General features: G+C 31.0%; 1 protein-coding gene across 6 annotated transcripts; it reads left to right on the top strand.

Moving 5' to 3' along the window:
• The first annotated feature begins 492 nt into the window (after positions 1–492).
• On the top strand, positions 493–13412 carry LOC127118667 (MADS-box protein JOINTLESS). Of its 6 annotated transcripts, none has more exons than XM_051048912.1 (10): positions 504–637; positions 954–1158; positions 11733–11808; positions 12041–12102; positions 12218–12317; positions 12542–12583; positions 12714–12755; positions 12841–12977; positions 13168–13209; positions 13328–13412. In XM_051048912.1, the coding sequence occupies exons 2-9, from the start codon at positions 968–970 to the stop codon at positions 13181–13183; spliced, it is 666 nt and encodes a 221-aa protein (XP_050904869.1). In that variant the 5' UTR covers positions 504–637; positions 954–967; the 3' UTR covers positions 13184–13209; positions 13328–13412. The 6 variants fall into 6 exon arrangements, with proteins under 6 accessions (XP_050904868.1, XP_050904869.1, XP_050904867.1 ...); XM_051048910.1 differs by having other exon boundaries at positions 13168–13232; positions 13328–13404; XM_051048911.1 differs by having other exon boundaries at positions 493–637; positions 951–1158; positions 13168–13395.
• The last annotated feature ends 1477 nt before the right edge of the window (positions 13413–14889 follow it).

The raw sequence follows: 14889 nt of genomic DNA, 5'->3' as shown, positions 1-14889 counted from the left end.
AACTCCGATCTCCCATAAACAACAATAAAAAACATTGGAATGAGAGTTTAAGGAGCATACCTCTCACTTGACCTTATTTGCTAATTTGGTGTCGAAGCGTTTACAAGTACCTCCAATAATTCCAATTAAGAACATTCATTAACTTACACATTATCCTTTAGAGCCACTAATTTAAATTTAGCTCGGTTATCTAGCTCAAATGATCATGATACAAGAGAATTTAAAACTAATTTTATTTGACGTGTGTCTTGATGATATATTAAATTATTATAGATTAATGTAAAAAATTATATAGATTATTTATAGGGTAATACTTTTCACAACAATGATTAGTTTAAAAAATATTAATTTGATTTGATATTATTAAATAAGTGTATTTCTTTTAATTTGGTTATATATATATATATATATATATATATATATATATATATATATATATATATATATATATATATATATATATATATATATATATATATTCGAGACTTTATAGGTATAGCAAAAAAAGAAAATATCGTACAAATTTCAGAAGATATTTATGTAAGTAACAAAGAAGGAAAGTAAGATTCTTTATTAGCTATATTTGGGAAGAAACCCCTTTCCTTTCTTGCAAATTCAGCCACACCATTCTAATCAGGTTTTCTCTTTCTTTCCATTTCCTTTCCTTTTCTTTCTATTTTTCTATCTTCTTCTCTATTCCTTCATCATTTCTTTCTATTATTAGCCACATCTTTTTATCTATTCATTTATTTCTCATACAAGATTTCATATAATAATTTCCAGATCTGAAACTAGGGTTTTGGTCAAATTTAGGTCGATTATTTTACATCATATATATAAATCTAATTTTCTTAATCAACAAATACTACATAATTAATTTATTTGTGTATTATTATTATTATTAGGAGGAATGAAATAATGAAAAAAGAGTTTGATTATTTTGAATGTAGTAGAGAAAGATTAATCAATGGCTCGACAGAAGATAAAGATAAAGAAAATAGACAATGCAACAGCAAGACAAGTGACATTTTCGAAGAGAAGAAGAGGAATATTTAAGAAAGCTGAGGAGTTATCAGTGTTGTGTGATGCTGAAGTTGGTCTTATTATTTTTTCCACAACTGGGAAACTCTATGAGCATTGCAGTTCAAGGTACGTACGGTAATATTAATTACTATTTTCTACTTTTTATCTTTCAGAAATATAATAATAATGATAATAATATAGTTTATACTTTATATGATATAGTTTACATTTTATTGAAACTTTATCATTTATGGAGATGTAAGGGTAGTACTACTGATATGACTTGCTGGAAAATTGGGCTGAGAAGGTACATAGTTTACTATGCAGATGGATTGTCTTTTAGAAAGAAAAAAGGAAAATCAATATATAAAATGGTGAAAAGAAATAGAATATGAGAACATTTAGATATCTATATTTTCTAGTCTCATATGATTTATTACATTGCCAAAAAATTATTTTCATAGGCTTTAAAATTCTTGAAATCTAGTCTGCCAAAAAAATGTTGTAATGTATTGAAATTTTTTATATTTTGATATGGTTACATTTTCTTGAAATTATTTTATTTTAAATTATTAAAAATATCAACATCAATTCGGATTCCAAAAACTCCATTTTTTTTTCTTTAGAAGATCCAATATCACATCAACCAAATCTTTCAAACTAAACATTTTAGATCTAACTATGAAAATTATATATTAATAAAACATTAGTGTTGAGTTGTAGTATAAAATAGGTCACTTGTAACATTTAAATATTAATTCATTCCAATAATAAAAAATAATTATATATATATATTTTAATTTATTAATTTTTAAATATTAACAATTTAATTAAATATAAATAAATATTATTGTGAGAGATTAAACTGCAAAGTAACATGGAAGAAAAAATGGTTATAAGATTCACATTTTTTACCTCAGAGACTACATCAAGACACCTTATATATCCCCTCTGCAGATTGTCATATGTAACATAATGAGACCAAATAACGCAAAGAGATCATATTGAAGACGACATAGCGGCTACGATAAGCCTCTTGAAGTCAATACCTCTAGATTTTAAACTATTAAAACCTCAAGTATCATCAATAAGATTGGTAGTAATAACCATTTTTAAAATATCAGAACAAACATCATTTGTACCTTCAAAACTAATAGCATAATAAATTTTATCACGCTTCTTGTTGATGATGATGTTCTTCTTGAAGGTAGAATTACACATGCCCACGATGTTGTAGACCAAATTAATTTAGTACACACTTAGAATTGTTCTAGCCCAATCATTCAAGTGCGTTAGTGGGGTACGAAATATGGCCAAGAACTTACTAAAAATGTGACATCGTTCAACCAAACTATCAGAAAGACGTGGATACGAAGACTTTTCAACCTATGCACTTACTAGTTTGGGAGATCCTTCCACCTTTTGAGAGAAAGATAAGTGGGTGAGTGCAATGGTGGAGGAAATGAAGTCATTGAAAAATAATCAAATATGGGAGCTTGTTCAACTTCCAAAGGGGAAAAGGGGCATCAGTTGTAAGTGAATGTTCAATAAAAAAATCAAAAATAATAGAAAAAGAAGGAGAAAAGTTCAATGCAATAGTACAGGCTTTTTGATTCATACATGCTTCAGGTTGGCTATTGAAAATGTGAGTATGACAGTTGTGTTTAAGTTAAGAGCCTTCATGTTGGTTCTTTTACTTTCTTGTTATTGTATGTTGATAATATGTTAATTGTGGCTAATCATTTACATGTTGTAAATGAAATGAAAAACATGTTTAAGTAAGGAGTTTGACATAAATGACTTATGCAATGCTAAGAAGAATTTTGATATAAAAGTTCACGGGAATAAGAGTGCTAGAAAATTATGTTTGTCTAAGAAAACTATGTTAAAAGGTGTTACACAAGGGTGACATGAGTAATTCAAAGATTGTGAGTATTCAATTGGCAGATCACTTTAAACTCTCATTGGATAAGTTTCAAAAGACAGATGCAAAAGCTAAGTATATGCCAAAGGTCCCTTATGTCAATGTTGTTGATTGTTTAATGTATGTTATGTCTGCACTAGACCGTATTTGACACAAACTATAATTCAAGTATGTAAGTTTATGTCCAGACTGGACAAGTGTCATTGGGGAGAAATAAAGTTGATTTCCGGGTACTTAAAGGGTACAATGGATCATAGTATCATATTTTGCAGTGAACAGAGTGATCCTTTAGTTGGAGGATATGTTGATTCAGACGATGTTGGTGATATTGATGATAGAAGGTCTACAATAGGATATTGATGATATAAGGTCTACAATATGACATTGATGATAGAAGGTCCACAGTGACCATGTAGACAACTAAAGTAGAGTACATGACGACACTGAAGCTGTCAAAGAAGCCTTTTGGCTTACATGATTGGCGAGAGAATTGGGTGTTAAGAAAGGTGGAATTCAGTTGCATTGTGATAATTAGAGTGTCATTTATTTGACAAGCAATTAAGTGTATCATGCCATACCCAATCATATATCAAAGAGTAACTTGCATCTGGACATATATTACTTGGAAATATTCATACTTCAGATAATGCAATTGATATGTTGACTAAGCCAATCATCGATGACGAGTTCAAACATTATTTAGACTTGTTACATGTTTCTAAATGTTAAGCAGGAGTTCTACGTCCCGAGTTTCCAAGATGTGATCATCCGACATGAAATATTCATATGGATTTGGTATTCTCCTAGGTGGAGATTGTTGAGTATTACTGATATATATGTAGACACTAAAGAGAGGTGGGGGGAAAGGAACGTCATATACAATGGTATTATTGTAAACTGAGACGTAGTATTATATATATTGTTTATAATACTATAACCCTAATTTCAACACAGAAATAAAATGAAACTATAAATATTTTATAATCGTAGAGGTATGCAACATTGCCTGAATTGCATTAAGAAATTTCGATATTATTCAATGTTTTTAACTTTCGTTTCTTTAATCTTTTGTACTAATTATTATTCTAACAATAACTTCAATAATTTAAATTTAGTCTTATCTAGTCTATAATTAAGCTTTTTTGCTAACCACGTTTGATGAATATTCAACATCACAAGATGTTTATGGAAATTCAACTTCAACCTAAATATCAATTCAATGAAATCAGATTTTCCAAATCTAGATAAATTCACTCAAGTTAATCAAAAGCCTTTTAAAAAACAACTTTGAACAATATCAACTCTTTCTTTGTACCTTTTACTCATTAATCATAAATCCATAAGCAATCAAAATTCCATCAAAAATTTACCTTTTCTTTATGAATGATGATATTGTATCATAAACCACTTATTAATAACTTCCTTTCATCTATCTTCAAAAATCTTGGTCAACACCTTGTACATTGAACCCATAAAAGAAATGGACCTAAAATACATCAATTTTTGGGATCAAGACAATGTCATTAGTTGTCTAAAACCTTGGTTAACATCTTATGATCCCTAGGTTTTTATAACTATTGCAATTCCACTGAGCTTGTCCAACCTCCTCCTCATGAAAAGATTTAGTTAATATCAAAGCATAAACTTCATTAGTTGTCTAAAACTATATATTTTCAAACACGTCTTTTTTAGCACCATCCACTTCAATGCGAACTTCACCTCCTACTCGTAATACAGTATGAAATATCTCAAATTAGCATAATCTTCTCTTAACATATTCAATCTAAAATCTTGTCATTGAATACTACAATTAATTATGATAGTAAATAAAATTGAGATGTAAGAAAGAAAAGTCCATGAAGGTTTTTTGCTTCATCTTTTAGATGTAATATATTCAAATTCTCCTACACAACCTTGATTTGCTTACCCGTATTTTTTCTTTGTTTCTAATATCATGCATTCAAAGAATCCTTGATACAAATTCAAAACTTAATAAGGTAACAAATTTAGCTTTGTAGTGGATAGGGTATCACTAGTTAACTTTGGACCTAGGGTTTCCACCTTATCCTTTGGGGCTTGTTAAGAGGATATTTTTAAGGATATGAAAAGAAATGGTTAAGCAAGCATGAAAAATAAAGAAATTGTTAGAATCACGAAGCGAGCGTTGAGTATGTAAAGAATAAATAAGAGATTAACAAACAAAGTAGTTAGGGAAGCGAAGGGAAAAAAATTGACTAAATATATTTATCGAAGGGCTCCAATTTATGATTAGGCAAGTTATATGAGAAGTCCAAGATCATTGGTGAGGTAGTTGAGTTTGAAGAGTTGAATGAGTCTTCACCTATTTACAAGCTAAATTATGATTCACAACGTCTACTTTTTTGTTGTATGGCATAGTGATGACACTATTCAGGTTAAAGTTACTATTTATGTCACATCATCTTAGTTAATGTTACTGGATAATGCAAATGAAGTTGTTAGTCGAGAATAAGAAATATCCTAATTAAGGGTCAAATATGTTACAACAAAGAAATTCGGACAAAACATATACACCAATCTCTTTCGTGATGCTCACTCGTTGACTCAAGTTTGCTCAAGTTTTTTTCTATTTCTCACACACACTTTGCACAATTTAGAGGGAAATGAAAATTGGAAGAGGAAGGAGAATATTTGCACTAACTCAAAATGATTACAATGTTAGAGTATTTGTATATTGGTTACTTGCGCACCAAGTAACCTAACTAACTCTAATTAATTTTTGGATTACTAGCAACGTCAATCAGTTCTGTTACAATTTGATTCTCTACCTTGTTTTATTCTTTTTTATTGATCAAGTAACATCAAGTACATTGAGTTACACATTTAACACACCATCTGATTCATTTTACTTAAGCTTTCCACATGTATCATGTTCCTGGGCCTTTTGAACAAATCTACCTGAACTGCCTTTGTCATAATGTCGGCTATCTAATCTTCTCTTCTGTAGTGTTCTAGACAAAACCTTTTATAGCTTACTTATTCCCTAAGATAATGAAGCCTCATCTATATGTTCTTACTTCTCCCGTGTGTGTGATTGAGTTCTTGACCATGTTGATAGCAGACATATTGTCAATCTTCATAGTCATAGCTTTATGATTCTTGCCTTCAATTTCATCAGTTATGCTCGCCATGCATACCACTTCACAGGAACAAAGTCAGGTTGCAATCTACTTTTCTTCACATGATGATAATGCTACTACTGGTTTCTTTCTTGAGTTACATCCAACTGGTGCACCACCTAACATGAACACATAACCAGTTGTAGACTTTATATCCTCAACATCACCACACCAACTTGAATCAATGTATCCAACAAGACTATATTCCTTTCCTTCATCTGCTATTCGGAACAAGATTCCATAGTCCAAGGTTCCTCTAAGATACCTTAGTATCCTCTTTGTGGCTGCAAGATGTGACAACTTTGGCTTTTGCATGAACCTACTCACCATGCTTACATTGTATGCTAGGCTAGGCCTTGTGTGACAAAGATTTCTCAATGATTCAACGAGTCTTCTATATTGTGTTGGATCAATATCATCCTCATCTGAATCCTTTGTTAATTGTGATCTTGGCTCAGTTGGTGTTGATGTAGAGTTACAATCCTTCATTTCAAATCTCTTGAGTATCTCATTAGAATATCTTCTTTGGTGCATTATTAACCCTCTACCATACTTGTAAATCTCAATTCCAAGGAAATGTGAGATGTTGCCAAGATCAAACATCTTAAATTCATTCATCAAGTTAAGTTTGAAATATTCAATCTCTTTCTTGCAGCTACCTGTGATTAACAAATCATCTACATAGAGATAAAGTATTATCAGCTCACTTTTTCTCCTTCTAACATACACACCATGTTCGGTTGCACACTTCACATATGCTACCTCTTTTAGGAAGCTATCAATCTTCTTATTCCAAACCCTAGGAGTTTGTTTAAGCCCATACAACTCCTTATGCAACCTGCTTACCTTTCTCTTTTGGCAATTATTTCTCGAAACTAACTGGTTGTGACACATATACCTCTTAATTTAAGGGGCCATTCAGGAATGCACATTTCACATCCATTTGGCACATGGACCAATTCTTCATATTGGCTAAGGCAACAACAAATCTAATTGTTTAAATACTGAAAACTTGTGCAAAAAACTCGTCAAAATCAATACATTATCTTTGAAGAAATCCTTTTGCCACATATCTTTCTTTATGTTTGGTCATTTCACCCTTAGAATTCAGCTTCACCTTATATACCCATTTTACATAAACTTCTTTCTTTCGTTGTGGCAAGTCAAATAGTAAACAAGTTTTGTTAACCTCTATGGATTTCAGCTCCTTCAACATAACAACCTTCCACTTCAGATCCTTCAATTCTTAAGTCACATTTATAGGCTCAATATCTGCATAAAAAGCATAGTGTACTGGCTCACCTTCATCATTGACCACATCATCTGATATGAACACACATTCCTGCAATCTGGCTAGCATGTTTCTAGTTCTTTGAGGTCTGCTAGTTCCTGCTTGAATCCTGGTGGTATCTGCTTGAGTCTCCATCCCAATTTCACAACTTGGTTCTTCATGCACGATTCTCACTAAATCCTTCATAACATTGTTGTTTTGGTCCCAATTTTTCATTTCGTCTATAACCACATGTCTGTTGATCAGTATTTACCTATTCATAGGATCAAACAACTTGTAGCCACTAGTTGAAGAATAACCAACCAAGATCGTTTGGCTTGATTTCTCATCAAGCTTTACTCTCAATTGGTTAGGCACATGTCTATGTGCAATGTAAACAAATACATTCAAGTGGCTTAAACTTGGCTTGACACCATACCAACATTCTTTAGGTGTGATCCCTTCTAGACTCTTGGTTGGGAATCTATTCAAGAGATATGTTGCAGTTGGAACAACCTCACTTCATAGCTCATTAGGTAGATATGTTTCTTTCAACATACTCCTCACCATGTTTATGATGTTCTTGTTCTTTCTCTTTGCAGTCCAATTTTATTGAGATGTGTATGGTGGCACCACCTCGTGCACAATCCCTTATCTTTCACATAATGCATCAAAATTAATTGATACATATTCTCCTCCACCATCAGTTCTCAAAGTCTTAATATTGTGACCACTTTACCTTTCCACCATGGTTTTGAATTTAGTGAGCACTTCAATCACATCATTTTTCTTCGTAATCAAGTATGTCCATAATTTTCTGATGTAGTCATCTACAAATGTAACAAAGTACTTTTTACCTCCAATTTAATCAACTTGGATATAACCACACACATCTGAGTTATGTCTTCAAGAGAAGCTCTAGACTTGTTTGTTGCTCCTTGTTGAAGCTATTCTTATGTTGCTTGGCCTGCACACATTCATCACACACTTCACTAGGAAATTTTGAATTTCAGGAAAGCCTGAAACCATGTTCTTCCTCTTTAGATTGTTGATATTCCTAAAGTTGAGATGGCCAAGCCTATAGTGCCATAGCCATTCATTCTTACTAGATGTAGTTTCTAGGCATTTGTGTTCCATTACATCAAGTTAAATTTTGAAGGTCATATTTTGAGACATATGTGACTTTAAGATCAATCTACCACTTGAGTCATGCACTATCATCCTCTTGTCTTATATCATCACTTTATAATTCCTTCCAATCAATTGGTTAATGCTTATCAAGTTTCTCTTCATGCTTGGAATGTACAATAAATATGAGGTTAGTGATTTCTTGTCATCTTTCCACATGATTAAGACATCACAAATTCCTTCAGCTGCCACACATTCATCACACACTTCACTAGGAAATTTTGAATTTCAGGAAAGCCTGAAACCATGTTCTTCCTCTTTAGATTGTTGATATTCCTAAAGTTGAGATGGCCAAGCCTATAGTGCCATAGCCATTCATTCTTACTAGATGTAGTTTCTAGGCATTTGTGTTCCATTACATCAAGTTAAATTTTGAAGGTCATATTTTAGGACATATGTGACTTTAAGATCAATCTACCACTTGAGTCATGCACTATCATCCTCTTGTCTTATATCATCACTTTATAATTCCTTCCAATCAATTGGTTAGTGCTTATCAGGTTTCTCTTCATGCTTGGAATGTACAATAAATATGAGGTTAGTGATTTCTTGTCATCTTTCCACATGATCAAGACATCACAAATTCCTTCAACTGCCACAGTGCTATCATTTGAAAACTTCGCTTTGTTCTTCATGGATTTGCTAATGTTGATAAACCAATATTTTCTACCAGCCATGTGTGATGATCATCCTGAGTCAAAATACCATTTATCTTTACACTTCTCTTCCTGCTTTGTTGTCACCATGAGCAACACATCTTCATTATCTTGTTTTGCAAGCTTTGCACCACTTTCTTGATTCTTTGCAAAATATTCATCAGCAAAATGGTCGAATTTGACATTTGTAACATTGGATGACACTATTGTCAAGCCTCTTTCTTCCTTCTTTCCATTTGTTGACAAAACCACCTTTATGACCTCCTTGCTTCTTGTTGGTGAATTATAGCATTTGAATTATTGTAGCCACTTCTACCTCTACTTCCATTCCATTTTCCTTTACCCTTTCTATCTCTCCCATATTATGCTTGCAATGTTACATTACTTTTTGTCTTTCTTGTAGATCTCTCCACCATTCTTTGCTCATGTGATTCAAGGGTCCCCTGTAGTTCTTCCTTTGTCAAACTTGACATATCTTTCAATTCTTATATGGTTATTACTATGTGATCAAATTTTAGAAGTGGTGATCTCAATTTTTTTTGCAACTATCAACTTGGTCACACATCTTGATCTGATTTAAAAACCTAGTCACCCTTGTTAAGAAATCAGTTACACTATCATTTTCTTCCATCTGAATAAATTCATACAATCTTTTGTGACTTTGTAACCACACCTCATTCACTTTCTCATCACCACCAAACTACTTTTCCAAGATATCTCATGCCTCCTTCGATGATTCAACACATCTCCAACTTTTTAAAAATTATTCAGATCAACACACTGATGAATTATAAAGAGGATTGTATAATCAGTTTTCTTCAATTCTTTGTGAGCATAACCACGACTCTAGATAGCAGATGTTAGAACAAAGAAACTCGGACAAAGCATAAACACCGATCTTTTTGGTGGTAGTCACTAACAACCTCAAGTTTGCTCAAGCTTTGTTCTATTTCTCACACACACATACTTTGCACAATTTAGAGAGAAATGAAAATTGGAAGAGGAAGGAGAATAATTGCACTAACTCAAAATGATTACAATGTTAGATTATTTGTTCATTGGTTACTTGCACACCAAGTAACCTAACTATTTTTAACTAACTTTGAGATTACTAACCACCACAATCAATTTTGTCACAACTAAATTCTCTACCATGCTTCACTCTTTCTCATTGGTCAAGTAACATCATGTACAATGAGTTACACATTTAACTAAATAAAGACCAGTAAAATATAAAACAGTTGAATATGGGATATGTCATATCTTTCTTAAGTCTACTATGATTCACGAAAGTCATAGGCATATAAGAAACTCTTAAAGACGCATGGAACTTGATATATGGCATGAGCATGTGTTTATAAGTGGGGACAATCATCACTCTATCAACCGGTTTTATATGGTTGAGTTAGGCCCAACGATATTTCTTAATATGGTATCAGAGTTCGGTTTAAGATCTGGTGGGTCACCTACTCTAGTTTTCGTTATCGAGTCACCCATCATTTATTTCCATGCTCAAATTGTCTAGTCCTGAACGTGAGAGGGTGTGTTAAGAGTCTCACATCAGATAATATATAACCTGAATATATGTTTATAAGTGGGAGTAATCCTCACTCTACCAACCGATTTTGTAAGATTGAGTTAGGTTCAATCACATTTCTTACCCTATAGCACCACTAAATAAAGAAAGTATCATCATAGTAGCACGTTATGAGACAAAGTTGCAAAGATGGATGGATTAGAAAAATACAAAACTCCACAAAAAAATAATAAAAAAAAAGGCCAAACATGGGAGGTCATGTAAACCCACCCTAAAAAAAACAATATCATGAAATATCAAAATTAGATGGAATTCTTTGGATAACTCTTTTACCAATAGAATTATTTTTGTCTATATCTAGTGCACTAATACATTTTAGGAAAGACACACTATAAATCAAAATCAAATTACTTTTGTAAATTTATTTTATAACTTTTGTGTTTTATATTTTTATTATGTATTTCTTAGATTTGTAGCTAAAAAAAATTCAACTTCGTAGTAAATAATATTTTAAAGATTTAAGGAATACACAGCTGAGAGACGGAATTTTTTTTCTATATCATACTAAATACTTTATACTAAATTTTCTAAGATGATGAAAGATTGTAAGGGTTATTAATTAAACATCCTTTCTCAACATTTTTATTTATAGATTTAAATAGTTTTTTTTTTCCATTTAAGGTGACATGCTTTTGATTTTTGTATCCGTATTTTTTTTAAATAATTCTAAATATTAAAATTCTTTTGATTTTAGTCCTAAAATTAAAATCCATAAAAAATCTACAAGTTTTTATGTATATTTTAATTTTAAAGATTAAAATAAATAAAGTTTAACATTTACGAACTCTATCCAAAAAAAAAAATACAAGCTAACTCACCTAAAACAGAATACTATTTAAGTCTTATTTATATTATGTTATGCTTAACCTTTACTTCTTTAGTAGTCATGCTTAATTATTATTTTTGTTTGATAAAGTATGAAGGACATAATTACAAGGTATAATCAGCACTCCAAACAAATCAACAAATTGGACAAAACTCTACCACTGCAGGTAAAGTATTAAAAACATGTTCTAATATATATATATATATATATATATATATATATATATATATATATATATATATATATATATATATATATATATATATATATATATATATATATATATATATATATATATATATATATATATATATATATATATATACTTTTTAAAATATTTATGAATTAGTTAATCATAAACATTGTTGTTTTAATTTATTTTTGTTTGCTAATTTCAGGTAGTGAAAAGCATGTCAGCTGAATTGCAAAAGGAATTTGCTGATAAAACCCAACAACTAAGGTTTCACAATTTTCTTAAAGTGAAAGATTTAAAATAAAATTAAAAAAAAAAAACAGAAAATTAGAAAATATTTGAGGTTTGTGCATAAAATTCTGTATTTCTTTGTTTTCACAAGGGGCTTGAAAGGAGAAGATTTTGAAGGGTTAAACTTAGATGGGTTGCAGCAATTGGAGAGAACACTTGAAACCGGACTCAAGAGTGTGATTGAGATGAAGGTATCTTAAGTATTTTTGTGTAGATTAATCGCAGTTTAACTGTAGCAAAATAAATAAGGGTTTTTTTTTCATGATTTAATTGTGAAAAATATTTTATAAAATTCTATTTAACTATAGTTTGACTGCATTAAATTTTAGATCATACACAGAATATGATTTCTTGTGTGCGCTATTGCTTTTTAATACTAAAGATACTAATGATGAATTATAACCTTTAAATTCAGGAAAAAAGAATAATGAATGAGATTGGTGCACTTCAGATAAAGGTTTGTTTGAAACTGTTGCTCGTTTGATAATATTATGAGATATATGTTTGAATGTTTTATTTCTATTAACAAGTGTATAAATTTTAATACTAAAATTTCTTTTGCATTCTTTGACCATGTGCCAAAAAAGAGTATCGAGTTACAAGAGGAGAACAATCATTTAAAGCAAAAGGTATGAGAATTAAGAATTTCATCGTTTCATTTGAATTTTCATATGATATTTTCTTTGATTTTGATGTTACTAAGGTTTCTCTCAGATGGCTATGCTTTTTAAGGGAAAAAGTCCTCTCTTGGGAAACTTGGATGTGTCATGTGAGTCCATGAATAATGTATGCAGCTGCAATAGTGGACCTTCTCTTGAAGATGATTCATCTGACATATCTCTTAAATTAGGGTAAGCAATGTATTATATTCCCGATCCGGCTCCTCTATAGTCGTGTGTAGACGATGTGTGTAACACTGGATATTTTAGATTAATGTGTGTCTGACTCTAACACAACACAGACACTGACACAGACACATGTGTCTAGTATATGTGTCGGGACATGCGTCTGTGCATCATAAAATTTGTTTGAATTTTTCAGGTTGGCGTTTCCTTAAATAAATGGTGATGATGGAGCAACGAGGCATGAATTCTAACTTCTTGCAAGTAAAATTTTGTCTTGCTTTTCAAAAATCATGACTATGATCTGATTTTGTGATGGTAACTGACCGTTACGTTGAAATTGTTTTTTTTTTCATCAGGTGAAAGCAATAACTTCTTATATATGAAAGCTGAAATAACTCTGTATAAGTTAAATCAAATATATACTTTTTATTGTATCCAATATATATATATATATATATATATATATATATATATATATATATATATATATATATATATATATATATATATATATATATATATATATAACTTCATGTTGTATGTGGAAAATTTAGAACATGTATCTCTAACCTGTTGCGCACTCTAAACAATTTGTTTAGGAAGTCTGTTTTTTGATATGCTAGAATAAGATTAAGCCAAACTTTGTTTATCGAAATTGCAAAAAGTTGGTAACTCTAAATCTCAACTTCATGAAATTAACAAAATTAAAATTAAAATTTTTAATCAAAAGTTATTTATATCAATCTTTTGCTGGAGTTTTTTACTATAATGCCACACTATTGAAACTTTTTTAATTAAATAATTGAAGACACCCACCGAATGGGTGGGGTGGTGTAATTACAATATTAGTTTTTCGTTATTTAATAAAATTATATATAAATAATTAATATTAAAATTTATTCAACATAACAGTAAATAATAAATATTTTTTTTTTAAATTTAGTTAAACATAAAATTAATAAATTATAATAAAAAAATTAAAAATTAAGATATTTATAGTCATTGAAATAACATTTCAGTTTATTAATAATATTTAGTAGCTACAATGGTTATTTAAAAAACTAAATTGACGATAGGGTTAATGTAGGCGATGGTCGATTCCACTTTGATTTGACATTAGAACACGAAAATCACTACCATATTGTTGTGCTAGAGGAAGTGGAGTAGGAGACAAAGGAGAAGGTGAAACAAAGGATGTAAGAACCACTGGGATATGTTGGTATTGTTGGACTGATCGGGGATATAATGGCATGTATGAAATTCTTCATGTTTGAAGCAATAAAAAATATCCTCGAACAAACCGATCAGTGCCAGTCAAAGGCCGAATCACTTGAGGCCCACTTATCCAACCTGCTCCATTAAGTCCAATGTATAAATACATTCACAAAAGGTTTTCAGATACACAATCTTTAATCTCCACTCTCACTATGATTATCTTGAACCATAAACTAACTTGGACGTTAAAGTGCTAACTGTAAGACCCCAATTTTGACCCTAAGATCCCTCATGCTATCTCATCATTTGCATTGGCTTTGGGATCATATCTTGGCATCCTCCTCACCCCTCAGTCATTGGGTTTGCATTGGGAGACATCACCAAACACTATTTGATTGTATCATACTTTATTTTCTTTTGTTTACTCACCAAAATACCAAAAATATGTCTATGTGTAGCTTGGTTTCTTTTGTAGGTAGTGTGTGTCCACCTGTGCCTCATCAAGCTCACAACTAGGGTTTGAGACCCTCAATGCAAAGAGATCAGTCAAGGAGAGGTTCACATTGGTTCTAAGCATAATATATGGATCCCCATGTTCTTTATTTGTACATTTGATCAAGAATTCATAAAGAGTTAAAGCTTGTTTGCCTTGGAAGCCCTAATTCATCTGGGTATCTTGTGTGACTTCCTCAACAAGTTTCTT

The sequence above is a fragment of the Lathyrus oleraceus genome, chromosome 2 (genome assembly GCF_024323335.1).
Source record: "Lathyrus oleraceus cultivar Zhongwan6 chromosome 2, CAAS_Psat_ZW6_1.0, whole genome shotgun sequence".
NCBI classification, from domain to species: Eukaryota; Viridiplantae; Streptophyta; class Magnoliopsida; order Fabales; family Fabaceae; genus Lathyrus; species Lathyrus oleraceus.
Note: the sequence above shows the minus strand (reverse complement) of the source record. Positions and strands in the feature narration are given on the sequence as shown.

Bases quoted from the DNA above. Each gene is read 5' to 3' on its own strand.
- LOC127118667 (XM_051048912.1), top strand. From the start codon at position 968: ATGGCTCGACAGAAGATAAAGATAAAGAAAATAGACAATGCAACAGCA. The intron at 1,159-11,732 runs GTAATATTAATT...TGTTTGATAAAG, and splicing joins TGCAGTTCAAGGTACGTACG to TATGAAGGACATAATTACAA. The intron at 12,584-12,713 runs GTTTGTTTGAAA...GTGCCAAAAAAG, and splicing joins TTGGTGCACTTCAGATAAAG to AGTATCGAGTTACAAGAGGA.